The sequence below is a fragment of the Mustela lutreola genome, chromosome 14, assembly GCF_030435805.1.
Source record: "Mustela lutreola isolate mMusLut2 chromosome 14, mMusLut2.pri, whole genome shotgun sequence".
Taxonomy (NCBI): Eukaryota; Metazoa; Chordata; class Mammalia; order Carnivora; family Mustelidae; genus Mustela; species Mustela lutreola.
In genome coordinates this window covers 50,795,657-50,823,400 of record NC_081303.1, presented here as the reverse complement: position 1 = coordinate 50,823,400, position 27,744 = coordinate 50,795,657, and the positions used below count along the sequence as shown (strand labels likewise).

Genomic DNA, 27,744 nt, shown 5'->3' with positions numbered 1-27,744 from the left:
GTTAATATAGCCATCTTCTCTTTTCTCACTTCTGCCTAGAGTCCAAGGCCAAATTACCCACCTACCACCGTGAGTCTTTTGAAGATGGCGGAGACCCTTGAGTTTGTTTGATTTTTCCTTTATCTTCCCAGTTTCCTGGCACTGTTTGGTTGGGTAGCAGGTCTTTCCCCTCACTTCCTGTGCATACATGATAACTTCTCTGCATCCCTTGACATTTTATCATGGCAGGCTGCCTCTAAAGTCAACCAGTGTCTCCTTCCGTTTGAACTCAGGTTAAATTAATCATCTGGCTTTCACATCAGTCTGTTGCTATGGGGGTTACTGATGTCACACTGTCCGGATTATGATTACCGTAATATCTAATAGGCAAAGAGGGACCGGTTGTTACTAGAAACCCTTGGGTGAAAGTCCCCCAGCTTTAGTAACCAACCCAAATGCATAGACTTTAGACAACCATGTAAAGGGGTAAGTGGATTAATCATCCCGTTGGATTCCATTTGAATCTTTTTCTTCCGTATGTGTGTTCCCTCTAGGCAATTGCCTAGTGTCACTTGAAATTGATGAGGGTTCTTTTGGAGGTTATTTTGGGGAAGGCGGCAAAACAACAGACAGCTGTTCTCAAGAACAAATGTCACGGGGCGTGCCCAAGCTAGTTTCTAATGATAATAAGAATAATTAAAAAAAAAAATCCGAGGTGTATTGTCCTTTTCCTTTCTATATTAGGTTGTTTCCTAAGGGCCAAAAATGTTAATTCAGCTTCCCCAACACATAGAAAAGAAGGAAACTTCCATTTACTAAGCCCCTACTGTGCGCCAGAATGTGACTGTGGTCCAAGTGCAGCTTTAAAGAGGAGAACTGTAAAGCAAGGCGTTCTCCAACAGCCCTGTTATACATGACTACTCACAGCTTCTTCTAGCTTGTATACCACGTACTTCCTAATTGGACATTGATTGATCACCAATAAAGGCAAAGTCATTACTTAAAATTGGTCCAGATCCTCTTACGCTGAGTGATCGTCTTGCAGTGGTTTTCACAGCAATATTAAAAAACCTGGAAACATAATAGAAGTGAGGTACAACACATACACTTCTGTATTACAGATCTCTGTTGAAAGGTGTGACACACGGGTCTTTTCCAAGACTTTGTTAGGTAGGTGGAGGGGTCCTTTTGGGGGGATAAATTTATCAGGTGCATAGATCTGATGGAACTTGAGGCTAGTGTAGGACGGGTAAGCCAATCATGACTGGTGTAAGACTGTATAAATCAATTTATGTGCCAGAGAATGAATAGCTGACTTTTTTTTTCTTCTTCCAAATGCCAATTCAGCAATTACAAAGTCTGCTGGCGGTTAATTAAAAACTACCATCTCGTTATGTTCCGAGTTAAATTACAAGTGTGAAAACTACTAGTGTTTGCAGTAACCGAACGCTCTTGACTCTCTGTACTCTCATCAAAAGGAGGGCAGGGATAAATAACTTTTATTTAACTCACTAGAAAATCTCTCTCAGCTCTTTCATATTTAATTAACTTCTTATCTTCTCGGAGCTCTACATCCTACTCAGAGTTCCTAAGCTGTCATGGAAGTTATTTGTTCCCGTGTTCATTTGAGGCAGAAGAATTTTCTCCCATGAGATGGGTAGAAAAGTTAGAAATAATTCAACCCCGGAGACACTGAGGGAAGTAGCACCCACCCAAAGCTTTGTGTAGAGGCAACCTCAACCCAAGAGAGATGTATGGTAGAGAATGGTGGTTTTGGGGTGGGAGGTGTGTTATTGCCTGCGCGTCTCCAAAAGTGGAGGGATTGGGTTGTAAGCCCTTCTGTGGACTTTTGGGAAAGTTCTAGTTCTTCTCTGTAAGGCTGATTTAATGAGTTGACTGTTTTCCTCTTTTGTAGATTGCACTGTCTGAAAGAGACCCAACTCCTCCTCACACCATGGTGGATGTGAAGTGTCTGAGGGACTATGAGTTACAGCATGAACTTCGTAAGCTCGGATTCTCACCTGGACCAATACTCCGTACGTATGAGGCAAACATCAGAGACTCGTCGTTTATTATTTACAAACTACCTCCCAAGATTTAAAATTATTTACTGTGGAAGGGACATAATGCAACTAAAAAACATTAACATGGAAATAGAAAAAAAAAAATTCTTAAAACGCAGAAAATCGGGGCGCCTGGGTGGCTCAGTGGGTTAAAGCCTCTGCCTTCCGCTCAGGTCATGATCCCAGGGTCCTGGGATGGAGCCCCTCACTGGGCTCTCTGCTCAGCGGGGAGCCTGCTTCCTCCTCTCTCTCTCTGCCTGCCTCTCTGCCTACTTGTAATCTCTGTCTGTCAAGTAAATAAATAAATAAAAATAAATTAAAAAAAAAAAAACGCAGAAAACCATAAAGAAGGAAGGAGTGAGAAATACACCCAGATTCTGTGCACAGGTTACTAGGGTGCCCGAGAGAAAGGACTGGTTTCTTCCAATGAGGAAACCTAGTTACTCTTGCTTCTATCACCCTGTTAGGTTTTTTTTCGTTTCTAGTCCGTGCACTATGTTAACTTTATGTACATATTCATATTCCCCGTAGATAGGAAGTGCAATTTTGTCAGTCTTACTTTTGGATATATCCAATGGAGACCTCACCTTAATTGCTTGTGGAAGGAAAGGAGTGCGTTGAGTAGCTGTGGGGTGGACCCGATTGTAAAGACCGTAATTAACCATGTAAGGTACAAGAATAAGGATCCCTCTGTGAAATACCGCGAGCACAGTGAGATCCCCTGCAGGAGTGGCATAGCTTAATCCATTCTTCACCTCCTTCTTCAGCTTCCACCAGAAAAGTGTATGAAAAAAAGTTAGTGCAGCTGTTGGTCTCACCTCCCTGTACACCACCGGTGATGAATGGACCTGAGGGGCTGAATGGAGCTCAGGATGATGACGGCAGTAATGGTACGATCAGAAGCTGTACTGTTTGATAACAACTGTGGGCTTATTCATACCTGGTCTGGGATGCTCTATGCAGCTGGAAATGCTAGGCAGGGTGACCTATGAATTGGCCTTATGGCCTGGAGAATTGGTCCCCGGGCCACAAAAGGAATCCATTATCCCATAGCCATGTTCATGCCAGCAACTCCACTGGGTGGAAAGAGGGAGGAGGGAGAAGAACTGGTCAATTTGCCGGTCCTCTTACTAGCCAGAGCCAAATCTGTGTTTGATTTCTAAAACCGGGAGTTCCTACAGGTCGTTTTCCACATCTCCTTTGAGACCCCAAACTCTGCTTTGCCTCAGTCAATAAATGGGACGATTATTTTCTTCAGATTAAATGATTTCAAATCCATTCAGAAAGATGAACCAAACAGTACCTCCCGAAAGTCCTATGCCTACTGCCCTTCTGGCTTCATGGGAGCTGACCACAGCAGGTCTCCTCCGAGCTCCCGGGTAGGTGCAGAGCTGTGGTCTCTGGGATCTGGCTGGGGGGGTGGGTGGCTTCTGTTCCACTAGCCCCTGCCCCCACAGGCACCATTCTCCTGTAGGGGGTGGGCTCGGAGATTCCTACAGTCCATTCCAAGGCTGTTTCATTCAGTAAATAATTTATTAGGAGTCATCTAAGAGGCACAGTAAAGTAACAGGAACTGCCATGCTGGAAGGCCCCCCAGTGCACTTCTGGCCTAATGTGCAATATCTCATTTAAGTCTCACAAACTTTTAGCTGACGTTCCGATAGGCAGAGTGACCAACCCAAAAATCGAATAGCTAGGACGCGGCCCCAGAATGTGCCGTGAACAGCAAGGTCCGTTGTCTCCGTCACCATTACACAGGCAGCTCCTGGAACATTCCCAGGCACGGAGTGGGAATGCAGGTTGTGTTTGTTGAAAGAGGGTGACCGAACTGAGATTTGAACCCAGGTCTGGTTCTCATCATTGTGCTCTTGCCCAAGCCTTACACTGCTCTCACGATCTCTACTGTGAGGACGAACACATTACCTTTTTGACTGTGTTTGACCTACCAAAACCCGGCAATTTCATACAGCTCAAGGGAGTAGTTGAACAAGTAAGATAAGTGCCTGGGGCCTTTTGAAAAATCTGCTGGTGATGCCTGGTATCGCCGGAGCACAGTTCTGAGAGATTTCCCTAAGTCCTGCGGGGTCAGCCTCATTGGAAAGAGCAGCAGGGCTGGGGGACCGGACCCCACCAGCTCCTGAGCATACCGCAGGCCCTTTCTGCAAGGGGGATATGTTCAGAGTCCTGTCCCAGACCTGCGACTGAGAGTGTTTCCTGCCCTAGACAGGAGCTGAAGGGACTAGACCAGCCCTCTGATGAAAAGGAGGGCCAGGCTGGAAGGTTCCAGAGAGGAAGGCTTGTGTCCTTACTGCTCACAGCTGCCCAGGACGGCAAGTCAGAGCTGCAGAGCCAAGCTGTGGTGGTCCCAGACCGAGCTCTCCTGCTTCCCAGCACGCAGCCCTTCACAGAGGGGCACGCATGCCCAGGCTTCGAAAAAATGGGTCCTTCCGTTTGTAAGCTTTGCCATTACCTTACGGACTGTGTTCACCTGATGCCAGATACATGCAGGCAGTCAGGTCAGAGGTGAAAGCTCTGGGTCAGTCCCTCCCTTGTCATGCAATTCTGTGGTGTCAGTGGACAGTGCTTAGGTCAGGTACACAACGACTGCTTTCTCCGGGTCAGGTCTGAATCAGATATTTAAATCTGCTCATTGGAGAAGCCTCAGAGACCCTGGTGCCATTTTAATGAAGGGGTTGTCACGGGACTGATAAAGTCCTGGGGAGATTCACAGAAACACCTTGTCCCGGGGTGGGGGGTAGTGGTCACGGTGGGGAACATGTGGCAGGGGTCAGTTCAGAGGCGAAGCAGAAGGTAACCCAGACAAAGGGGGGATTTGATTTTTTTTCTCATTTTCACTCTTTGTTTTGGCACCGAGTGGACATAGCTTTTAGTCGAACCTCTTCTCCAGCTTCCCAGACATTTCTGAGTCAGGGGGCTCCTTTAAAATCCCCTCCAGCAGCTCTGCTCCATGTGCAACAGTCATGATTGCTGTGAGTTTATCAAAATGCTTCTCCACGGGCTGAAGCCAAGGGTTGATGAACAACTACCTTTCCTGCCCCTGGCAGTGTCCCCAGAGGTAAAGTGCTTTAGGGCAGGTCTGACCTTTCTGCCTCTGGGGGCTTCTTCCAACCTGGAAGGAGAAAGTCCTCCTGCCGACCTTGACATTCAGGGACTGGTGAGGCTTGCAGCTGGTTCAAAGGGGCAATAACTAGACTGAAAACAGCCACCCAGAGGCGTGGCCAGCTGTGAGCTCCGGGAGTCATACAGACATGACGACCTTCCTGTTAGGAGCCCTCCCTGTGTTCCCAGGGGAAGGCCGCAGCGCTTTGCACAAAGGCCACTGCAGAAATGCCCTCTGCCCTCAGCAGAGCAAAGTGAATTTTCTTCCCCTCATGAACTTCTTCTGCCCTACAATTGGGAGAATGCACCCCGATGACTGGTGTTTATTTCCTTCTCTAGCTCGTATGTTCTCATGGCCTATTCTCCTTTTGTTTTTCATGATCCAGAGCTTAATGCCACTATCATTTTGAAAGGAAATATCATTCTCTCATCAGAAAAAAACAAGGAACCCAAAAAAGTATGTACAATTCTAATGCATGAATGCTTTTACCCATACTATATTAAACATAGGAAATAGCACTCCTCCTATGTATTAAGAAAGGAAATCGCAAAAGTGACTGCATTCTGTTCCAGCAGGAAAATCCTAGTTTACAATAGTTCACTGTAATGCAGGTTTCTGTTTTGTGAAACTATTGCCATGTTCTGGCTCAAGACCCAGAGTCACCGTCCCCCTGTCTCTCCCTGAGTTTGCAGCTGTCCTGCTTTGCCCTCCGACTGCCATTCCCCGCCCCGACCGCCACCCCCGCCCCTTTCCCTGCCACAGGGTCCACATTCGCCTGGGCACCCACCTTGAGCAGAGAATCCTGCTTCCTTCTCTCTCTCTCTCTCTCTTTTTTTTAAAAGGACTTTTAAAAAAGATTTTATTTATTTGACAGAGAGTGCAAGCAGGCAGAATGGCAGGCAGAGAGAGAGAGAGAAGCAGGCTCCCCACCAAGCAAGGAGCCCGATGGGGACTCAGTCTCAGGACCCTGGGATTATGACCTGAGCCAAAGGCAGCCGCTTAACCGACTGAGCCACCCGGGCGTCCCCCTGCTTCCGTCTCTTTTCCAGACACTGAGCTCTGGCTTCTACCCTCAGTGCCATGTTGAAGCTCATGGCCAAGTGTGTGAAGGTCAGAGGTTTTGTCATGATGCCTCACTGGCTTAGAGTCCTTCTTCCCCCGGCTTCGTCCTGGGGCTTCCGGGAAGTCACTTAACAGATGTCAACTCCTCGTGCGGCTTGATAGCTGGACCTACTTCATAGCGTGGGGCGAAGGGAAAGCGCCTGAATGAGGCACATAATTAGTTCACATAATGAACTCCAAGATGCCAACCCCAAGGATTTTTCCAGTCTTCTGACCACTGTCCCTCCGTATTTAGAGACGCCTGTCTCTTTCCATTTTGAGGACACAGTGGTGGCTTGGTTCCTGATTCTGCCCTTCTGACAGTTTCCATCCTGGCTGTCTTCAGGCCCCTCCGGGAGATCTGTCTCGGGCCCCCTCTGCTCCGGCTCCGCATCAGTTCCATTGCCCAACCCCTGGCCTTTGCCTCCTGTCCTCTTTCTACACAGAAGCCTCCCCACGGGCCCTGTCCCCCGAGGCAGAGGCCTTCACATGCAGCCCCCTCCCGGAGAGCTCTTTCCTTTGCTTTCCTCGTCTTTCGTTCCTTCCTCATGCAGCAAATGTTACTTATAATTGTGACATTTCATAGACTACACAAAGCATATTTATTCCTCTCCCCAGGGTGAGCTCTACCTCCCAGCTCCTCCCACAGAGGACATCCAGGACCATGCTTGTTTTCACCCACCCCAAACCTGGATCTGTGGCCTCTGTTCACCTTGATGCTCTCACCACCTTCCGGTGGCCCCGGGCTCAAGGTCTCAGAGTTATTTTGGAACACCCATTGCCCCTCACATATAAAGAGTTGCCAGTGGATTTGAATTATGATTTTTAAAAATCCATATCTCCTTTCTGCTCTCCTAGCTTGCATCCGTATTACTCATAACCCTGAGATCAAGACCTGAGCTGAGATCAAATCTGACGCTTAACCGACTGAGCCACCCAGGTGCCCTTATAGTACGCATTTTATTTTTTATTGGAACGATTGTAACATCCTCCTAACTGACCTCCGCCTCTAACGTTCCCTGATTCCATCGGACACATATGAGCAGTGTTTGGGCCGAGTCATTCACTCGTCTGGAAACAAGGGGCAAACTTGCCATACAGCACGAGGAGACCCCAGTATCTCCCACATCCTCCTACAAATTCTTCCCTGCTTTCCCACCTCTCTTACTTCCTCCCCATGTGCTTTTGCCTCAACTGCTCCTTATGCCTGGCATTCTTTTCAGCCTCCAACCCCCCACTCCATCCCCTGCCCATTTTTCTTCTGGTCAAAATCTTGTGATTGTTTAAGGACCCGACTCCAAGGCCATGCCTGTGCATTCCCTTAACATTGCTGTCCATCCCCTTCAACAGCTGTCGTGGGCCCTGGCACAGAGTAGGAGCCCAGAGCTCACCCCAGCGCATCTACCGAACAGCTCTAGCGACAAACAGGTTAGTTTGCCAGCATAGCCCAGTACTGAGTACTCCTCGCTGAGTTTCAGTAAATGAGAAGGAAACGCGAAATACACATTCCTGTAGCTTTGGTTTCCCATTAGGAAAGAATTTGGATCTGATGAAGTAATTCTGGTAGCTTCTCAAACATTCTAAAAGAATTTTTTAAATCTTCCAAATGGGAAGATCAGAGGGATCCTTCCCATTCAGAAAACCTCTTGTCGGCAGAACACCCCTTTGTCTACTTCCTGCACAGACACAGAGGGGAGAAAAAAAACCAACCTGAGTATTTGCGGTGAATGGGGGTGGGACTGGCGCCCTTGGGTCTTTGCCTTCCATAAACCTGAAATAAAACCACATCAATACTTTGAATTGGCAAGAGAACTCAATAGAAAGTTTGTGAGTCCCAAAATGTTTGCATCTGAAGGATATATAGAAGCCATTCTGATTCTCAGATGGGCCTCGAGACATCTGTTCAACTTTAAATTCTGAAGTAAGTGTAAATAAGCATTTAAATTTCCATGTAAAAGGTGGTAAAAAGTGTGTTTATGGAGTCCCTTGTCTAACACTATAGGCTTCAACGATGTAAGAGCAGTGGTGTGTACCTAACTGTCCTGTGAGTAGCTGGAGAGGCAGAATTTGCGCTGCTTTGAAACACCAACGAGCACCTGTTTCTCTCTTACCCAGCGGATACAAACCACTTTGAGATTTGGCTTATGTCCCTTTCCGGTCGCTTTGTAACCCCGCAGGTGCCTGTGTTTTATCAGACCACATGCGCAACCCCCTGCTTTGGCGATTCCGACCCCTCAGAAAGTCAGGCCAATGTATTTTTTTATTGGGGATTTTTTCATCACATGAACTCGGCGCACAGCGGGTGCCTCCGGTGATGGAGAAGGCAGGAAAGCCAATGTGTGTAACGCAAGCTCTAAGTCCTGCCCACCAAAGAGGGCGAAGTGGGATTTGGGATGCTGGGGAAGCAGAATGATCTGCCACATCAGGCTGCCTAGAGTGGCCTCGGAGTAAGGTGACCCTGTCATTTACACCCCGTACAGGATGCTTTTGAGACGAAAGGGGACACTTCTAGAAGGGACGCCGGAATAACGGGAATCCAGCAGGACGGTCCTGGCAAACTGGGGCATCTGGGCACCCGGGGCTTAGGAATGGTTCCAGGGGTGGGGTGGGGTGTCTGTACGTGTACTCCCAACTCTGGACAGCTGCTTGTCCAACCCCCAGAGGGCTGCTGGGCCCGGGAGCTGTGTGCTCTGCAGCGCCCCTGGCCCCTTCCGTGTCTCCTTGGTTCCTCCCAGACACGCATGCCCAGTGCTGCCAGCATCCCGGTTCTCTGTTCTCCCAGCGCAGAAAACTCTCTGTTGCATCTTGCCACCTGTGCTACACATTCCACTGGGAGCTTCTAAAAACGAGTTCCATGAGTCTGGGCCTTGCAGTCTGCCCTTTCTGTCCTCCCCGACTGCCACCCTCTGCCTAAGAGCTTCGGCTTCAGGTTGTAAAACCCTGAGCGCGGAAACCTACAGTCTTTGAATGCTCTGCATTGAACCCGGTGCCAGGCCTACGGGGAGAAGGGGAGGGAGCTACTCAGTCTTTGAGCTGCTCAGTCTTTGTTGGCTGAACCCAAGGAAACCTTTTTCCTATATTGGTGTGGACCATCTCCCTTTCTCTGACTTCCCATTCTGTACCATCTCTTTTTTCTCTTAGAACTACCTTAACGTTTTCTCCTGAGGCACAATGCTTAGGGCCCTGTGAATTGATGACCACCCAGGGAATGGTTGCAACAGATTTTCCACACCTGGGTCTCAGCCTGTGAATTAACAGCTAATTACCTATTCTGGGCTTTGTGCTAGAACTTTCTGCGGAAGAAAATAGGTGCACGAGGAGCCACGGTTCTTGCCCTGGAGGAGCTTAAAAAACGAGCTCTGGAAACAAAGAATGTGTGTATTAAAAATCTGGACTCTAGGGGCGCCTGGGTGGCTCAGTGGGTTAAAGCCTCTGCCTTCAGCTCAGGTCATGATCCCAGGGTCCTGGGATAGAGCCCCATGTCGGGCTCTCTGCTCAGCAGGGAACCTGCTTCCCTTCCTCTCTCTCTGCCTACTTGTGATCTCTGTCAAATAAATAAAATCTTAAAAAAAAAAAATCTGGACTCTAGAGCCAGACTGCCTGGATTCAAATCCCAGCTCTGCCATTGACCTAGACAGGACACCTGACCTCCCCGTCTTCATTTCCTCATCTATAAATCAGGCTCATAAATGGTCTCAACGTCATAGAGCGTCGCGAGAATGAAGTTAAAATATGTGAAACAGAGTACAGATGCCATACTGTAAGAGTCACATAGGTACACTAATAGCTAGTAATATCGTTAGTACGATCATAGAAAAAACATGATATTTAATTATCTACAAAATAAAGCAAACTACTTAGTGGAAAATAATATGATGGCAACGGAACGTCAGTATTAAACTCCTAAGTGCTACAGAGAAGGGTTTCTCAGCGTGCCCACAGGTATATTTATCGAATTAAATATACAGATGTAATTAAAGATTATTCTCTATATCAGTGCTGTGTGTTGAATGGGGCAGAACAACCTTTGAAAAAAAAGTCATATGTGTCCTCCTTGTATGTAAGGATGCCTTCTTAATCTATGCTAAATCCTTCCCCTGCTTTTTGAAACATTGAAAAAATTATTTATTTACTTATTTACTTTTAAAAGATTTTATTTATTTACTTGACAGAGAGAAATCACAAGTAGGCAGAGAGGCAGGCAGACTGAGAGGGAGAAACAGGTTCCCTACCGAGCAGAGAGCCCATTGTGGGGCTCGATCCCAGGACACTGAGATCATGACCTGAGCCAAAGGCAGAGGCTTAAACCACTGAGCCATCCAGGCACCCCAGAATAATTTATTTATTTATTTATTTATTTTTTTAAAAAGATTTTATTTATTTATTTTACAGAGAGAAATCACAAGTAGATGGAGAGGCAGGCAGAGAGAGAGAGAGAGAGGGAAGCAGGCTCCCTGCTGAGCAGAGAGCCCGATGCGGGGCTCGATCCCAGGACCCTGAGACCATGACCCGAGCCGAAGGCAGCGGCCCAACCCACTGAGCCACCCAGGCGTCCCAGAATAATTTATTTTTGAAAGAACTTCAAACTGAGGGACAGTGGCAAGATTGGTATAAAGAAATCCTAGATTGCTCTTGCCCAGATTATCCAGTGGTTAGCTTTTACCGCCTTCACTCTGTGCGCGTGTACACACACGTACATGTACGTGTCCACGCACATGCCCTACTATTGTGTCTTTGAACTGTTTGAGGGTCCACTGTAGACAGGAAGTCTCTCAGCTCCCCTGCACGTCTTCTGCTACCCCCAAAGGACACCATCCTCCATAACTACCATGTGGTGCTCCGAAGAGAGACATTCACATGGATTCAATGCTGCCGTCTAATAATCAGACCCCATTCATATTTCACCAACTGTCCCCAAAATGTCTTTCGGCTTTCTGGTCCACGACCAGTCCAGGGACACACTTTGCCTCTCGGCAGCCTTCTTCAGTCTGGAGGAACGGTGCCTCAATCTTTCCCTGTCATCCTATTCCTTGACTGTTTTAGAAAGTACAGGCCTTTCATTCTCTCTGATTTTTCCTTTTGACTATTCATAGAGGCTTTGCATTCTGGGCAGAAATACCTCAGACGGAGTGCTGTGCTCTTCTCAGAGCATCACACCAGGGAACAATGTCATCCTGTCCCACTGCCGGTGACGGCAACCTAAATCACCTGGGAAAGTTGGCGTCTGTCAGATTTCTCCCCTTTGTAACCGATCCGGCTTTTGTGGGGAATTATTCTGAAATGATACCAACATAGTGTTCCTCATCAAACCTCATCCATTGTCCCCAGCACCCATGGATGACTGCCTGATTCCGCCTCCATTATGATGATGGCCCATTAAGATTTGTTATATCTAGGGGCACCTGGCTGGTTCAGTTGATAAAACATGTGACTCTTGACCTCGGGGTTGAGTTCAAGCCCCATGGCGGGCAGAGAGATTACTCAAAAAAAAAAAAAAAAAATTAAAAATAAGGATAAAAAGATTTTCTATTTCTATCCTTCCTTCTGTATTTTTTAGTTGACATTCTACCATAAAGAAGAGCTCCCCTTCTCATTCATTCATTCGTGTATATTAGCATGGGCTTGTTGATTCCTTTTGGCCCATAGGTTGTATTCACTGATATCATTTTACTGCTCAAATTGTTTCATTTTGGCCTGTGGGAGCCCTTTTCAAAACGTGTACTGTGTCCTTTTAATATGTCCTCATTATTCCTTGAGGATTTTCTTAATTTCCGGTACAAGAAATTTCAGTCCCTTCTTGTGCTTTGCCTGCCCTGGGAGCCTTGGTTCCTTTCATTGCAGGGTGGTATTTGGAAACCAAAATTTAGGCATTTAGGGAGCTCATTGCTCCTGGGGAGTCGTGGCTTCCAGGCCCTCTGAGTGAATAGAGCTAAAAAATAAATATCTGCGTATGTACACATACACCTAAACATCTGTAACGATTTTGTCTCTCTCTCTACATAAAGTTAAAAGCCATGGGTCCATGTTGATCTCCGGTTCCGATCCAATATTTCAATGTTCTTTCTACCCTTTCCCCTTCCTACGACAGTGAGAAACCTGGCTTCTGTTATCCCCAATGTATTTTTGGTCAATTTAAAAATTTTTGTCAGTGTAACAAGTCTCCCACCGTAACAGCTACTGCCTCTTCTGCAAAACTCCCATGACCCCCTCCTCTGCCACTGGACGTTAACCCTCCACGTGGCCATTCTCTCGCCATCCCTCTTCCTTGGACACAGGGCACACAAATGCCTTCGTGCTGTCTCTTCCTCTCCTTCTTCAACCATAAGGGACCCCAATGTCCCCCTCCATATACACAGCCCCCTGCCCTCCTTCTCTTTGGCCTCTGGACACGCTGGCCCTCAGCACCCATGTCCCCTCTTCCCACACTGACTCCCAGGGGAGGAAAGGAAGGGAAGGAAAGCTCATGTCTCTTTTTTCTTCCAATTCTGAGGTCTTTTTCCATATCTTTGTGCCAAAACTCTAATAGGATTTTTACTCTCCTATTACTGATGATAAGTTACCATGTTGGCCTGTAATTAGCACGTGCGTTGACTACCCCGAATGCTACCCTCGGGAGGCCCGATGTGCCAAGGGAGTATGTGTTAAAGGACTACTTAAGTATGCAGTTTGAGCTGAGTTGCATGAAAAGGTTTTAGGAGACCCCATGTTAAACATCGCTGTAACCGTTTCTTAATCAATTGAAAAACATCCTTATTCCCAGTAGTAGTTGTATATTCCACTTGGGTCAAAGTGAAGAGTAAATTACATATTCTATAACTACTTAATAAGCCCTCTCTTCTTACCTGTAACGTGCTAATGGGAGCTAAATACTGTCTTTACAAGGAATGTAATTTAACATTCTCCCTACAAAAATACTAACCTCCTGGCAGATATACTTAAATATGCTTAATGATCAATATGTCTTTATCTTATTGAGGACATGCTGATTCTTTCTGTGTAATAGAACCCAGTTTTTGAAATACAAGTGCAGCAGGAAGCTATAGTGAGAACAAACTCTGATTACAGTGATAACATGTTAATAAAGGTAAAATTATTTTCGTAAAACTGAATTATGAGTGGCGGTGTTTTCTTCCTATAGAAAAAGATGAATTTATTTAGAAAATGCAGCTTCTCCTTTTCACCTCCGAATATAACCTTTGGCCAATTTATCCTCTGCATTACAGGTCTATGGCTCTATGTATCAATTTAGGGAGAGGAGTTTCCCCACTGCACCTCCTATATGAGAACCCCAGATTATATTGCTCTCTTGGGACTTTTAAGGTTTTGTAAGCAGCAGACCCTGTTCATCACTATTCGTAAGTTCAGGTGTGATTTTTTTTGTCATTATTGATCATGGAATTTCCTATTTGAAAGGCTTCTCGAAGGAGGCTCTGTGGCCTCTTTCAGATGAAGGATGAGGAAACGGGCCAAGAGGGATTATGACTCACCCAAGACCACACGGAGAGGTAGCAGAAGAATCAGAAATACATTTCCAGCCTCCTAATTTCCATTCTATTGCCCTTTCCTTTAGAGCAGGCTGCCAAAAGGGGAGGAAGGGCAACCAGGCACCTGAGTAGTGAAACAGCTCCCCCCAGTGTCTCTTTCCATGATATCGCAGAAGGCTTCCTGGACAGGAGTTCACCTGTGGAAGCAGGGGCTTCTGGTCTGGAGATCGCTTTGTAATGAGAGCCCTTAGGAGGCACTCTTCTGTGCTCCTTCCACTCAAACGCAGAAGCCCTGGTACAGAAATGAACACTGTTCAAATGGGCTGACATATATGCAGATAGGCAGCTGGCATTTACCCAAGGGGACAGAAAAAAATTCAAACCTGAAAATATTTTTGACGTTTTATGATAGATCTTAGGTATCTAAAAAAGATATAAAAAATTCTATAATGAGCAGGTAGATTCCCACCCCAGAGATTAAAAAAGTAAATCCGTTCTGTTGACGACCAGTGGAGCCCTTCTTTTTTTTTTTTAAATTATTATTTTTTATTTTTTAAAGATTTTATTTATTTATTTGAGAGAGAGACAGTGAGAGAGAGCATGAGCAAGGAGAAGGTCAGAGGGAGATGCAGACTCCGCATGGAGCTAGGAGCCCGATGTGGGACTTGATCCCAGGACTCCGGGATCATGACCTGAGCCGAAGGCAGTCGTCCAACCAACTGAGCCACCCAGGCGTCCCAGTGGAGCCCTTCTCGATCGTATTCCTTCCTCTTCCTTCCTTCCCCGCAAGGTAACCACTATCCAGAATTTGCTGCTTTTCCCTTCCTTTATATACCCACAAACTTTAGTTTCTCCTGATGTTAGATTTCATTTAAATGACATCGTCATAGGGCACCTGGGTGGCTCATTTGATCAGGAGTCCCACTCTTGATTTAGGCTCAGGTCATGATCTCAGGATCATGAGATCGAGCCCCGAGTCACACTCTACACAAGGCGTGGAGCCTGCTTGGGATTCTCTGTCTCTTTCTCTCTGCCCCTCCCCACCTTCTCTCACTCACTCATTCACTCACTCAATAAATAAATAACAGCATCATATAAATATTTTATGTGACTTCCAATTATCATTCAGCATTATGCCATGGGCTTCTTCCAATATTTATAGTGCTGGTTCATTCATTTGTACTGCTATATAGTTATTGTAAAAATATATTATCCATTCCTTATTTATTGGACATTTGGATTGTTTCCAGGTTTTTCTAATAAGAGCTATGGTGCTACAAACATTGTGATATGTGACTCATTGTATACATGTGCAAGAATTTTTTTCTGATTGAATGAATACACCTAGGAGTGGAATTACTGGATAACCAGGGACACAGACCTCTTCAACTTTAGAGATATGTTAAGTAACCCTACAAAGTGACGAGTCATTTTCCATTTCTACCAGCAATATATGAAGAGCTCTGTCATTCTTAATCTTCAAAATTTCATATCGCCTCACTTAATGTTTATCAAAGTAGTGGGTATAAGATTGTATTTCAGTATAATGATAATTTGCTTATTATTTTGCTTATAAGGTTGAGCATCTTACATGTTTTTGTTTTGTTTTGTTTTGTTTTGTTTTTTTTTAAAGATTTTATTTATTTATTTGACAGAGAGAGATCACAAGCAGACAGAGAGGCAGGCAGAGAGGGAGTTAGAGGGAAGCAGGCTCCCTGCTGAGCAGAGAGCCCGATGTGGGACTCGATCCGAGGATTCTGAGATCATGACCTGAGCCGAAGGCAGCGGCTTAATCCACTGAGCCACCCAGGCGCCCCATCTTACATGTTTTTGATCACTTGTGTTTTCTCATCTATGAAGTGCCGGTTCGTGTCTTTTGCCCATTTTTCTATTAGGTTATCTTTTTCTTGTTAAGGTACAGGATCTCTTTGTATATTTTGGATACTAATCCATTGTCAGTCATAAGTGTAGCACGTATCTTCTAGTAGTCTTGGCTTATCTTTTTTTTTTTTAATAGGAGTTTTGAGTTCACAGCAAAATTGAGAGAAAGGTGCAGAGATTTCTTCTCTACTCCCTGCTCCCATACATGCATAGTCTTCCCTTTTACCATCCCCCGCTTGGGCCCTGTATTTTCACTCTTTCCTCAGTGACTTAAAAAAAAAAAGTAATGACAAAAATAATTTCAACTTACAAAAAGTTTCTAACAAATAATTCTTCTATGGTCTTCACCCAGGTTTACTGGTTTTTAACATTTTGCCATATTTGTTATATCATTTTATCTGTTCTTTTCTTGGACTAAATTGTAAACATCATGATCTTTTATGCCATCCCCAAAACTTCGGTGTATATTTCCTTAGACTGAAGACATAAAGATATTCACACTACAGTGACAAGAATCAGAAATTTCTCTTTTTTTCTAAAGATTTTATTTCTTCAAGAGTGAGCATGAGTGAGAGAGCACAGGCAAAGGGAGCAGCAGGCAGAGAGAAGAGGGAGAAGCAGACTCCCCACTGAGCAGGGAGCCCGATGCTACGATGCTATGGGGCTCCAGCCCAGGACCCTGGGATCATGACCTGAGCCGAAGGCAGATGCTTAACCGACTGAGCCACCCCGGTGCCCCAGAAATTTTTCTACTAGGATTAAATTGACATAAAATTTACTACTTTAAAGCGCACAATTCTCTGACATTTGGGGGCATTCGTAGTGCTGTGAAACTATCACCTCTATCTCGTCTCAAAAGGTTTTCATGACCTCAAAATAAAACTCAATACTCGTTAAGCAGGTCCTTCCCAACAGGTTCATACGAATGGAATAGTCAGTGACATTTTGCAACTGGCTTCTTTCACCCACCTAACAGTTTGCAAGGTTCATCCACATCACAGCCTGCATTTGTATCAGCGCCTGAGAGAATAACGTTCCGTTACATGAATAGACCACATTTGCCTACTCATTCGTCTGCTGATGGACATTTAGGTCTTTCCCACCTCTTCCACCTCTTGGAAAAGTGATACTGTAAAAACCCAAGGACAATTTGAATGGAAATTCAAATTCTGTTTTCAATTCTTTCAGATATACACCTAGGAGTGGAATTGCTGGGTCATGTGGTATTTCTGTGCTTAACGTTTTTAGTAGAGGCTAAATCAATTTCCACATTAGCTGCAGCATTTTACATTCACACTAATACCTGAGGACCCAGGGTTACCATACCCTTCACAACACCTGTCGTTCTATGCAACTTGTTTTTAGTAGCCATCCTGGAGGATGTGAAATGCTATCTCAGTGAGTTTGGATTTCCATTTTCCTAATGACTAATGATGTTGAGCATCTTTTCACGTGCTTATTGGCCATTCATATATCTTCGTTGGATAAATGTCTAGTCCAGCCCTTTGTCTGTTTTTTAATTAGGTTGCTTTTTTTTTATTGTTGGGTTATAAGAGTTCCTATATATTCTGAAAGCCAGACTGTTATCAGAGAAAAGATTTGCAAATATTTTTTCCCATTCTGTGGGTTGCCTTTTTATTTTCTTGGTGATGTCTCAAAGGTCTTCAGAAGTTTGATTATGATGCGTATTTGGTATAGATTTCTTTGTGTCTGCTCTGTCCTCAGAAATTCACTGAGTTTCTTGAATCTGTACATTTATGTCTTTGGCCAAATTTGGGACATTTTCAGCCATTATTTCTTCAAATATCTTTTTCAGCCTGACCTCATTCTCCTCTCCTTCAGGGCCTCTGATGACACAAATGCTCAGTCTTCTACAGTAATCCTCCTAGACTCTGTTTATCTGGGGGTTTTGTGTGTGTGTGTGTGTGTGTGTGTGTGTGTGTGTGTGTGTGCTTTTATTTCTTTTCCTGTTTTCTCTCTGTGTTTTGTTGTGGGTGATTTATACAGTTCTATCTTCACGTAGATTGATTCTTTCCTCTGTGTTCCCCATTCTTCTGTCAAGCCCATCTAGTGAGTTTTTAATTTCGGTGGTTGCATTTTTTTTTTTCACTTCTAAATTTACACGGGGCTCTTCTGTATATATATTCTACTTTTTTGCAAGGAATTAATTTTTTTTTGTTACAAAAAATTTCCTATTGCTCATATTGCCTATGAAAAGCATTTTATGGTGGCCACTTTAAAATCCTGGTCAGATAATTCCAACATCTGTGTCATCTCCATTGGCTGATGTTTATGAGACTCCGGATCTCAGTTAAATCTTTTGTTTCAGCAGGGCTCCTCAGACTCCACACTGAGGAACTGTGGGGAAGCGGGGGAAGAGGGGCCCCAGCTCTTTGCTGTCAAGTGGGGATAGAAGTCCAGGCCCCGGAGTGCTCAGCGGGTTAAAGCCTCTGCCTTCAGCTCAGGTCATGATCTCAGGGTCCTGGGATTGGGCCCCACGTTGGGCTCTCTGCTCGGCGGGGAGCCTACTTCCTCCTCTCTCTCTCTGTCTGCCTCTGCCTGCTTGTGATCTCTGTCTGTCAAATGGATGAATGGAATCTTTGGAAAAAAAAAAAAAAAAAAAACAAGTCCAGGTCCCCCTCCGGGCCTCCAGTGCCACCCTGGTCTGGGTGTGGGGGCACCTTGTTGCTGGGCTACTGTTGGGGTGGGGGCTCCTGTGTGGCCTCCATTGACTCCACCCCTGTGGGGAGGGGGAGGATTTGACACCTGGGGCTGGTGGTCCAAGCTTCCCCCCTGCATCTTGGCTGGTGGGGATGGGGGTGGGCCCTGTGGCTGGGGTATGACAGTGATTGTCAAAAAAGTCTCCCATCATGCTTGGTTGCCCCTTTCTCCTTTTCAGTCCTTAGGCTATTCTGGGGGCTTTTTCCATTTGCACCCATTATGGTTTTCAGGTTACCTTTCTCCAGCGCTCCCTCTGGGGGTAAAAGCATGACCCAGGACACTCACCATGTGTCATTCCTGGGTGCTAAGGTCCCTAGTCCCTCTGCTTCTCTCCACCTTTCAGCATCTTTTTATATTTGCTTTATATGTAATGTCCAGGTTTTGGAGCAATACTCAGTAGAAGAAATTGAGAGAAGCATATCTATCCCATCTTGTTCCCAATCCCATTTGTGAAGTCTGCCCTTTTTCTTCTGATCTGCACTGTTAGCTTTTGTCCTATATCCAATTTCCATACATACATGGTTGTTTCAAAATGTACCCAGGATTTGTTTTAACCACGTATGGTAAGGGGACAGACGTGGAGACAGCGGCCACTGAAAGAGTTCGTGGCACGCAGGGCCACGTGGGGAAGGACCAGGGTCAATGGATGTGGTGGGGGATGGGGGCCGGGGGCGGTGAGAGAAAGATATGGCCACCGAATTCATCGTGGTTTTTGTAGGAAGAAATTGGTCAGGTAAGGTACGCATTTTAGAATTGGCTAGTTTTAACTATTTCAGTGGACTCCAGGCCACAGGACTGGTTCCTAATTGGCCAGTATCCGGCCCCGGGCTGAATTACAGCAGGGGAAATATTGGGTTGGTGTGTGAAAGGCAAAGGAGGTAGTTGGGGATATGGGTTTGGGGTTGGTTGACTTGCCTCTGAAAGGCTTGCTCACGTGCCTTCTCTCTAGGATTAGCAAGAGTCAAGATGTCAAAAAGCATCATAAACCACAGATAACAAAAGCCGTGATTAATTCAACAGGGTCTCTATTCTCATCAGTTTGTCTGGCCTGTGCCAACAGCAGAATGTTTTAATTACCTTAACAAGCCCCCATCCTCCTTTCTGTTTTAAAATAGATTCTCTATTTGACTTGTCCTTTTGTCCTTCCATATAGATTTTAGAATCAGCTTATCAAGTTCCATGAAAAATTCAGACTAGAATTTTGATTGAAATTTTATGGACTTTATGAATTAATTTGGAAAGAACAAAATCTTTATTGTTTGTTGACTCTTCCTGTTCCTGTTCTTTACATTAATTTAAATTTTCTTTAATGTCCTTCAGTAAGATTTTATCATTTTTCTCAGTGTAGATCATGTTCATCTTTTATTAGATTTAGCAGGTAGCTGTGTTAAGTTTTTAATTTTTGTTGCTCTTGGGGATAGTATCTTTTAAAAATCATGTTTAAAGGGTTTGTTGCTAGTATATAGAAATAGAATTGACTTTTGCGTATTGATCTTATAACAACGACCCTCTGCAATTATAATAATTTTTCTGTAGATTTTTTTTTAGTGCAGTTTGTATATCTTTCTTTGTTTATTTGTTTGTTTTATTGGACTGGCTAAGTCTCCTTTGTTACATCATTAAATAAGAATGGTAATAAGAATCCTTTCCTTGGTTCTGATTTTAAAGGAAATACAGGGGCACCTGGGTGGCTCAGTGGGTTAAAGCCTCTGCCTTTGGCTCAGGTCATTATCTCAGAGTTCTGGGATCAAACCCCATATCGGGCTCTCTGGTCCGCAGGGAGCCTGCTTCCTCCTCTCTTTCTGCCTGCCTCTCTGCCTAGTTGTGATCTCTGTCTGTCAAATAAATAAATTAAAAAAAAAAAAAAAGGAAATACATTTAGCATTTTGCCTTTGAGATGATTTTTGGTGTAGGTATTGGAAGACACTTTTTGTCAAGTTAAAGAAGTTCCTGTTCTGTTCCTGGTTTGCTAGAAGAGTCCCTTTAAAAAAATAAACAAACCAGGAATCGTGACGATCATAATGTTTTCAACCTTTCTTTTTTTAATGTGGTAGAGATTATTTTAGAAGGCTTTTAATTAATTCAAAATCATGACTTAGGTTAACAGAGCACAGTGTTGAAAATGAGAGCTTTATTAAATCAGGGCTGAGGTAAAAACAATGAAGTAAAAGTCTGAAATTACTGTAGGATCTGTTATTAATGGAATCATTTTTAGTCAATAAAGGACTTTGAGGTTAACTCAATATTAAGGAGCTCTAAATCAAAAGGTTTTTTCCTGGCTGGGAGCAGGTTCACAACGGCCAGTTTGTCAAGCTATTGGTAAAAATGTCTGGTTCTATAGTATAAGTTGTTTTTGAAAAACTGCCATCCATGAACTAGCGTGATTGGAAAGCGTAACACATTGTAGTTAGGAAAGGGTTTCATCCCCGACCCTTGGAACAGCACTGCCTCCTGACACGCCCAGAGGCCAGCAGTAAGAAATCCTGGGTAAGGGGTCCCTGGGGGGCTTGGTCAGTTGAGCAACTGTCTTTTAGCTCAAGTCATGATCTCAGGGTCCTGCGATCGAGTCCTTCACTGGGCTCCTCGCTCAGCGGGGAGTCTGCTTCTCCCTCTGCCTGCCTCTCTGCCTGCTTGTGCTCTCTCTCTCTCTCACTCTGATAAATGAATAAAATCTTTTTTTTTAAGATTTTATTTATTTATTTGTCAGAGAGAGAGAGAGAGAAAGAGCAAGCACAGGCAGAGTGGCAGGCAGAGTCAGAGGGAGAAGCAGGCTCCCTGCGGAGCAAGGAGCCCAATGTGGGACTCGATCTCAGGATGCTGGGATCATGACTTGAGCCGAAGGCAGCTGCTTAACCAACTGAGCCACCCAGGCGTCCCTGACTAAATAAAATCTTAAAAAGAAGTAGCAGTAGTAGTAGTCATTGTCGTCCTGGGAGAGTAAGAGAAAGGAGCAGGGAAGAAGTTGGCACAGTTCGGCATGGTGCCCGACACCCCCTCTCTTGATTGCCTGTAACTGCAGGGGTCAGGCTATGACAGGGGTCTGGCTAGGTTTGGGGGGTCTACCTTGTCAAATACGTGTCTCGTGGATATGCAAACATACTTTTATTTCCTCATTCCCCAAAATGAATTGTTTTAAGTCACAGTAGATCATTTTCAAAAATCAAATACCTTTTTTGATGAGTAAGGATTGAATGAGAAAACAAAATGATTCTTTTTCATCTTTTTCTGGATATTAGCCCAGGGTTTTGTAGTTCCCTATAATACAGTAGGACATAATATCTCATACACACTCTGGTTGCAGATTCCATGGATATACTAAGTAAACCAGAATTAGCACAAAATTAGTTTATCTAGAAAAATCTTCCTTAAAAAAATGAACAATTCATCGAAGATAATTAATAAGAAATCAGATGGCTACAAGTTTCATTTCTATGGGAAGGGAATTAATGATTTGATCATTTATCAGTTAGTGAGAACAGTTTTTACAATCATGTTCTGCTCTGTTTTTCATGATGAGTTTCCCCAATAGAAATATTACAAAACAAGAACACAAAGCACTGGGTCCAGAATATGGGGGCTCGGTTACAGTTGTGCTTTCTCCTAATCATGTAACCCAGGCAAATAGTTTCACTCCTACTCCTATAAACCTCAATTTTCTCATTTATAAAATGGCCACTACATGGGGCATCTGGGTGGCTCAGTCACTAAGCATCTGCTTTCGGCTCAGGTTGTGATCCCAAGGTGTCGGAATTAAACCCCGCACAGGGCTTCCTGCAGGAAGCCTGCTTCTCCCTCTCCCACTCCCCTGCTTGTGTTTCCTCTCTGGCTGTCTCTCTCTGTCAAATAACTAAATATAATCTTTAAAATAAAATAAGATAAAATAAAATAAAATGGCCACTACAGAGTTATTAGAAAGAATATGTGGCTGGGGGCATGTTGAATGCCCAAGACAACAGATGCTCAAAACATGATCTTTCTAATTCTCTTCTAGTAAAGCCTGCCTCACTATCCATCTTCTGCAGGATAGCAGAGTGAGCATGGCAGGGGCTCTGAGACTATACCACCTGGGTTGACTCCTGGCTCTGCCATCTCACCAGCTGTGTGGCCAAGGGCACGCGATTTAAACTCTCCATGCCTCCGTTTTGTCGTCTGTGAAATGGGCGCCATAAAAGCACCTTCCTCACAGGGTGTTGGTATTGAGAATTAAATGGATTTATTTATGTAAGATGCTTAGAGTGGTGCTTGGCACACAGGAAATAACTACATAGGTGTCAAGATGATATTAAGACACTCGTTTATCGAATTGGCATCTCAGGATAATTACATCTGTCACTACAGCTGTGATCAATAACATGTGGATGGGTGACATTTTCTTTTTTTTTTTTCAGATATTTTTTTTAAGATTTTATTTATTTATTTGACAGACAGAGATCACAAGTAGGCAGAGAGGCAGGCAGAGAGAGAGGAAGGGAAGCAGGCTCCCCGCTGAGCAGAGACGGGGCTCGATTCCAGGACCCTGGGATCATGACCTGAGCTGAAGGCAGAGGCTTTAACCCACTGAACCACCCAGGCGCCCCTGGGTGACATTTTCTGACTTGAATGCCAGGGGGTTAATGAAGAGGGTGGGGAAGCAGAGGCGGCCACAACCTTAGCTGTGAATGCTTTGAAAACAGCCAGACTTTTTTTCCTATTTTTTTTTTTTTCCAATTCTAGCTCCGGGCATAGGGAGAAAGGAGCATTACACTCCCCCAGGGGGACGATTTCATCCTCACTAAACCATTGCTTTAATGAACACCAATATTTTTTAGTTCCATTGCAAATGGCATTTATAGTGAAAACCGTATTTTAACAACATTAAAGGAATTTTTTTTTAAATGAAAAATGAATCAACTCTAAACACGCCACCTGACACAAAAACCGTTTCATTGTTTCTATTTCCCTCTAGCTGTTGTTTATGGGCACCGCATGGTGAAAGTTTAGCCAGTTGTCATCACTGTGCGTGTACAATTCTCTACTCTGTTTGCCATGATCAATAACCCTGACTTTATAATCATTATTCTTATTGATGGCTGAACAGTCAAGTTGATAAGCCATAATTACTCCTTTTTTGAAAACCCAAATGTCCACATTTCATATGCTATAGGGGGAACTCTACGTGTGAATGATAGTCAAGGACAGAAATGATAAAAGGAGAGGCAATCAAAGACCTAAACCTCCTTGTGGCAGGAGGGAAGAGAAAGAAGGGAATACTGGATTGCCTAAGAGCTGTGAAATCCTATAATTTGATTTTGCAAAAGACTTCTACCCCCAATGTTTTGTTGAACAGACCTATTTTTGCATGTAGGAGAATTTAAAAGAAGTTGCATGTGATGGGTACGTGGAGGCTCATTATCCTGTTGTCTACTTTTGTGTCTGCTTGAAACTTTCTGTAATTAAAAAGGTTGAAAAAAAATGTGCTTTTAAACGATTTTTCCTACACCCTTGAAAAGAGTTTGAAGCGTCTCTTGGTAGCAAACCACCACTGGATCCTTGAGGATTTTCAAAGTCTGTTTTCTGCAAGTGTCCCCTTCTTCTGGGAAATCGTAGGTGTGTGCACATATGTAGTGTCTGCACTGGGCTGCTTTCTTGATGTGGCCTTCCTGTGCTGAGCATAGCTTCCCATCATCAGCAGAGGCCTGGCTTGGGTATCACTAAGCAATTGTTAAGAACCTCTCTGGGGCGCCTGGGTGGCTCAGTGGGTTAAAGCCTCTACCTTCAGCTCAGGTCATGATCCCAGGGTCCTGGGATCAAGCCCCACATCTGGCTCTCTGCTCAGCGGGGAGCCTGCTTCCCTTCCTCTCTCTCTCTGTTTGCCTCTCTGCCTACTTGTGATCTCTGTCTGTCAAATTCAAAAAAAAAAAAAAAAAAAAGAACATCTTCTTTAAGAAGACAAGGCAAGGGAGTGGAGGTGAGAGGGGGAGGCCATAGCTGCTTGGGCATCCGTGGCCAGTACCGGGAAGCGGGTGACCAGTCATAAATGATGGTACACCAAGCCATGCTCTCCCCACAGCCTACCTTGGGCTGAGACCATCGGTCCTGCCGACACAACACCTGACTGGGACATTGCAGATGTTTGAGGATGATGAGGCCCGCATCATAACCATGAATGGACAGTCAGCTAAACTAGACACATGAGGAAAAACAGCAACATGCAATTAATAATAATGACCAGAATCACAATTATTATTGCTAACGTGCATTGAATGCTGACTATGGGCCAGGAGATGTTTTAATCATTTGGCATATGTATGTATATATATATATATATATACACACACACACATATATATATATATATATATATATATATATATTTAGACTTTATTTCAGACAGAAAGAAGAGAGATAGAGAGCACACATGAGCAGGGGGAGGGGTAGAGGGAGAAGCACACTCCCTACTAAGCAGGAAACCCAATGTGGGGCTCGATCCCAGGACCCTGGGATCATGACCTGAGCTGAAGGCAGTTGCTTAACTGATTGAGCCACCCAGGGGCCCCTCATTTGCATATGGTAAGTCGCTCCATCTTTACAACTCTATTTCACAGGGAGGAAACAAAGGCATAGAGAACTGTACCTTTTCACTTTATTGGAAAAATAACAAAATGAAAGGAAGTTTTGGGAAAAGAACAGAAAATGTGATTGTCCTGACTTCTATACCTTTTACAGGACAGCATTTTCATTTTCTGAAATTACTTTTCTGTTTTTTTTTTTTTTAAGATTTTATTTATTTATTTGACAGAGAGAGACATAGGGAGAGAGAGGGGGAACACAAGTGGGTTGGGGGAGGGGGTGGGGGTGGGGTGTCAGAGGAGAGGCAGCTTCCACTGAGCAGGGAGCCTGAAGCGGGGCGCAATCCCAGGACCCTGGGATCATGACCTGAGCCCAAGGCAGATGCTTAATGACTGAGCAACCCAGGCACCCCATACTTTCCAGTTTTTGTCCATGGCCAACTTGCTTTTCATTTTATTTTTATTTTTAATTAATTTATTTAATTTTTAAAAAGAGTTCTTTATTTCTTGAGAGTGAGAGAGAGAGAGCGCGTGCACATGAGTGTGCAAATTGGGGTGAGGGTGGATGCCGAGGGAAAGGGACAGGGAATCCTCAAGCAGATTCCCCGCTGAGCATGGAGCCCCACGCGGGGCTCGATCTCATGACCCTGAGGCCATGACCTGAACCAAAACCAAGGGTCGGTCACTCAACTGATTGAGCAATAACATTATTCTTTATATATAAATGATGCCTGCTCATAAAAAAACAAAAACAACTCCAAGCAATAAGGCACAAAGAAGAGCAAAATAAAGAGTTTGTTACCAGAGCGTCTATTGTTAAGGCATGAGTCACTGCAGTATAATATTACTCCACGGCATGGGAATGTTTTTGCTAATTATTGAGTAAAGGCAAACTGGAAGTTTGTGTTATGAGGTGGCTAAAGACCTGATGTAACAGAAATATCGATCAGTCCTCAGAGTATATGGCTTTTTATAGAATAAAAAAAATAAAGTCCTTTGTACCAGACCTGGGAAACAATAAATTCTTTTCTTTCTGTTCATTAGAGACTCGAGACTTCCATCACCAAACCAAAAGCCCTAGATATCAACTGCCTGGTTTATAAGCATTCCGAGGGAATAAGGTAATGCTTTTCTTAGCATGTGAGAGGATATTGTTGTCTTATATAACTCCTGGGGACAAATTTGTTATTCAAATTTCTGTGAAGGGCTTGAGGCTGAATAGAATCTGTTGAGAAAGAAAAGATTCGTCGTATCTCATCATTTCTTTTTCTTTTTTAAGTTTTAATGTATTTGTCAGAGGGAGAGAAAGAGAGCACCAGCAGGGAAGCAGCAGGCGGAGGGAGAAGCAGGCTCCCCACTAAGCAAGGAGCCCAATGTGGGGCTCCATCCCAGGACCCCAGGATCATGACCTGAGCCGAAGGCAGACGCTTAATCCACTGAGCCACCCAGGCATCCCTGTAGCTCATCATTTCAAAACTGAAAAGACTTTGCATGAACTATCTAGTTCACCACTTAAGTTTGGAGATAAGGAAATAGGCCGGAGAGGCTGGATACTGAAAGTCACTACAAACTGAGACCAGAATCCGTTCCTATTTATGTCCTGAAAAATAGGGAGAGAGAGAAAAAAAAAAGAGCAGGTAGTTGAAATAAGAGCTCAAGACAGGCCATTTTAGTTGTTGTTCAGAAAGAAAAGTCTTCCGGAAAATTCCAGAACTTCTGAATAAACTTAGGCAGATTTCCAGGATTAGACAAGTGGGTCCATACATAAACTCTCACTAAGATATTTCAGACCCTACCCACTTGTCCTTTTAAATCAACATTAGCAGATTTCGAAAGCATTTCCCATCCTACCCCTGAGGGGCAGTCCTTACACGTGTGGAGAGAGAAAGGAGAGAGCGTGGGTCCCGGCATCCCCCATCCACCTGGACCCATTCCCAGTGGGGGCTGACGGGTCTGCGGGTCCCTGCGGCAGGCCTTGGGCCAACATAGGGAGACGGTGTGCAAGCGGGTGGTCCTACTAAAAAATGCTTTTGGGGATTTTAGGGATCTCACATCCCTGGGATCCCTCGTTAGCCTCCCTTGTTGAAATCAGCCTAGGTTTTAAACAAGTAGAGGGCTGCTCTCTCAATTGTAGCCTCACGTCGGTTGCTCCCTTGGGGCCCAAGGTCCACATACGTTAAAGAGGTGCTCAAGTCCACAGCCCTAAGAACCACTCATGTTTTCACAGGTTACCCAAGAGAGCGTCAAACCCCAGATGCAGAGGATGGAGCACCCGAGAGACTGGCGACTGCCCCGGGAACAGGAGTTTTGAGTACGGGAACCTAGAAATGCTTCCCGTGGGCTTGAAGCTCGCTGTGCTTGGTATCTTCATCATTGTCATCTTTGTCTACATAACGGTGGAAAGGAAGCCATTCTTTGGCTAAGTGCTTTAGAACAGAGCAGGGAGGGAGCAGCTGAGCGTGGCTCGAAGCCCTCCAGCTGCAGGAAAAGAACAGAAAGACTGCTCCAACCGGGGCACCCAGCCCCACAGCCAGGTTGCTTTCCATTGTGCTGCTGCTCTCACAAATCTGTACCCAGGCTCAGGATTTCAAAGCCGAAGGGGCCTCACGTGCTGTCTGGTTCACCACTCGTGTTTCAGAATAAGGAACTAGTCCGGGGAGGTCGAGGACAGTGCCAAAAGTCGAAATGAACAAAAACCAACATCCACTGTGGCAGAAACGAGGGACAGAATGGGGCACTCCTGTCGAGGAGCTTGGGCAGAAGGAGTCCCCTGGGTCGTGCTGGCCATCAATAAAACCACCACCACATTTGAGCATACTTCCAAAAAGAAAACTGTGCCTCGCGTT

The 27,744-nt window shown here is 44.7% G+C and overlaps 1 protein-coding gene across 4 annotated transcripts; it reads left to right on the top strand.

Moving 5' to 3' along the window:
- The first annotated feature begins 388 nt into the window (after window positions 1-388).
- On the top strand, window positions 389-27,744 carry LEMD1 (LEM domain containing 1). 4 transcript variants are annotated; one of them, XM_059146788.1, is made up of 6 exons: window positions 389-465; window positions 1,895-2,015; window positions 2,810-2,932; window positions 5,549-5,619; window positions 25,943-26,019; window positions 27,126-27,744. In XM_059146788.1, exons 2-6 carry the CDS (start codon window positions 1,934-1,936, stop codon window positions 27,319-27,321), a joined length of 549 nt encoding a protein of 182 aa, XP_059002771.1. In that variant the 5' UTR covers window positions 389-465; window positions 1,895-1,933; the 3' UTR covers window positions 27,322-27,744. The 4 variants fall into 4 exon arrangements, with proteins under 4 accessions (XP_059002771.1, XP_059002773.1, XP_059002772.1 ...); XM_059146790.1 differs by lacking the exon at window positions 389-465 and adding an exon at window positions 1,129-1,149; XM_059146789.1 differs by lacking the exon at window positions 389-465 and adding an exon at window positions 1,429-1,731.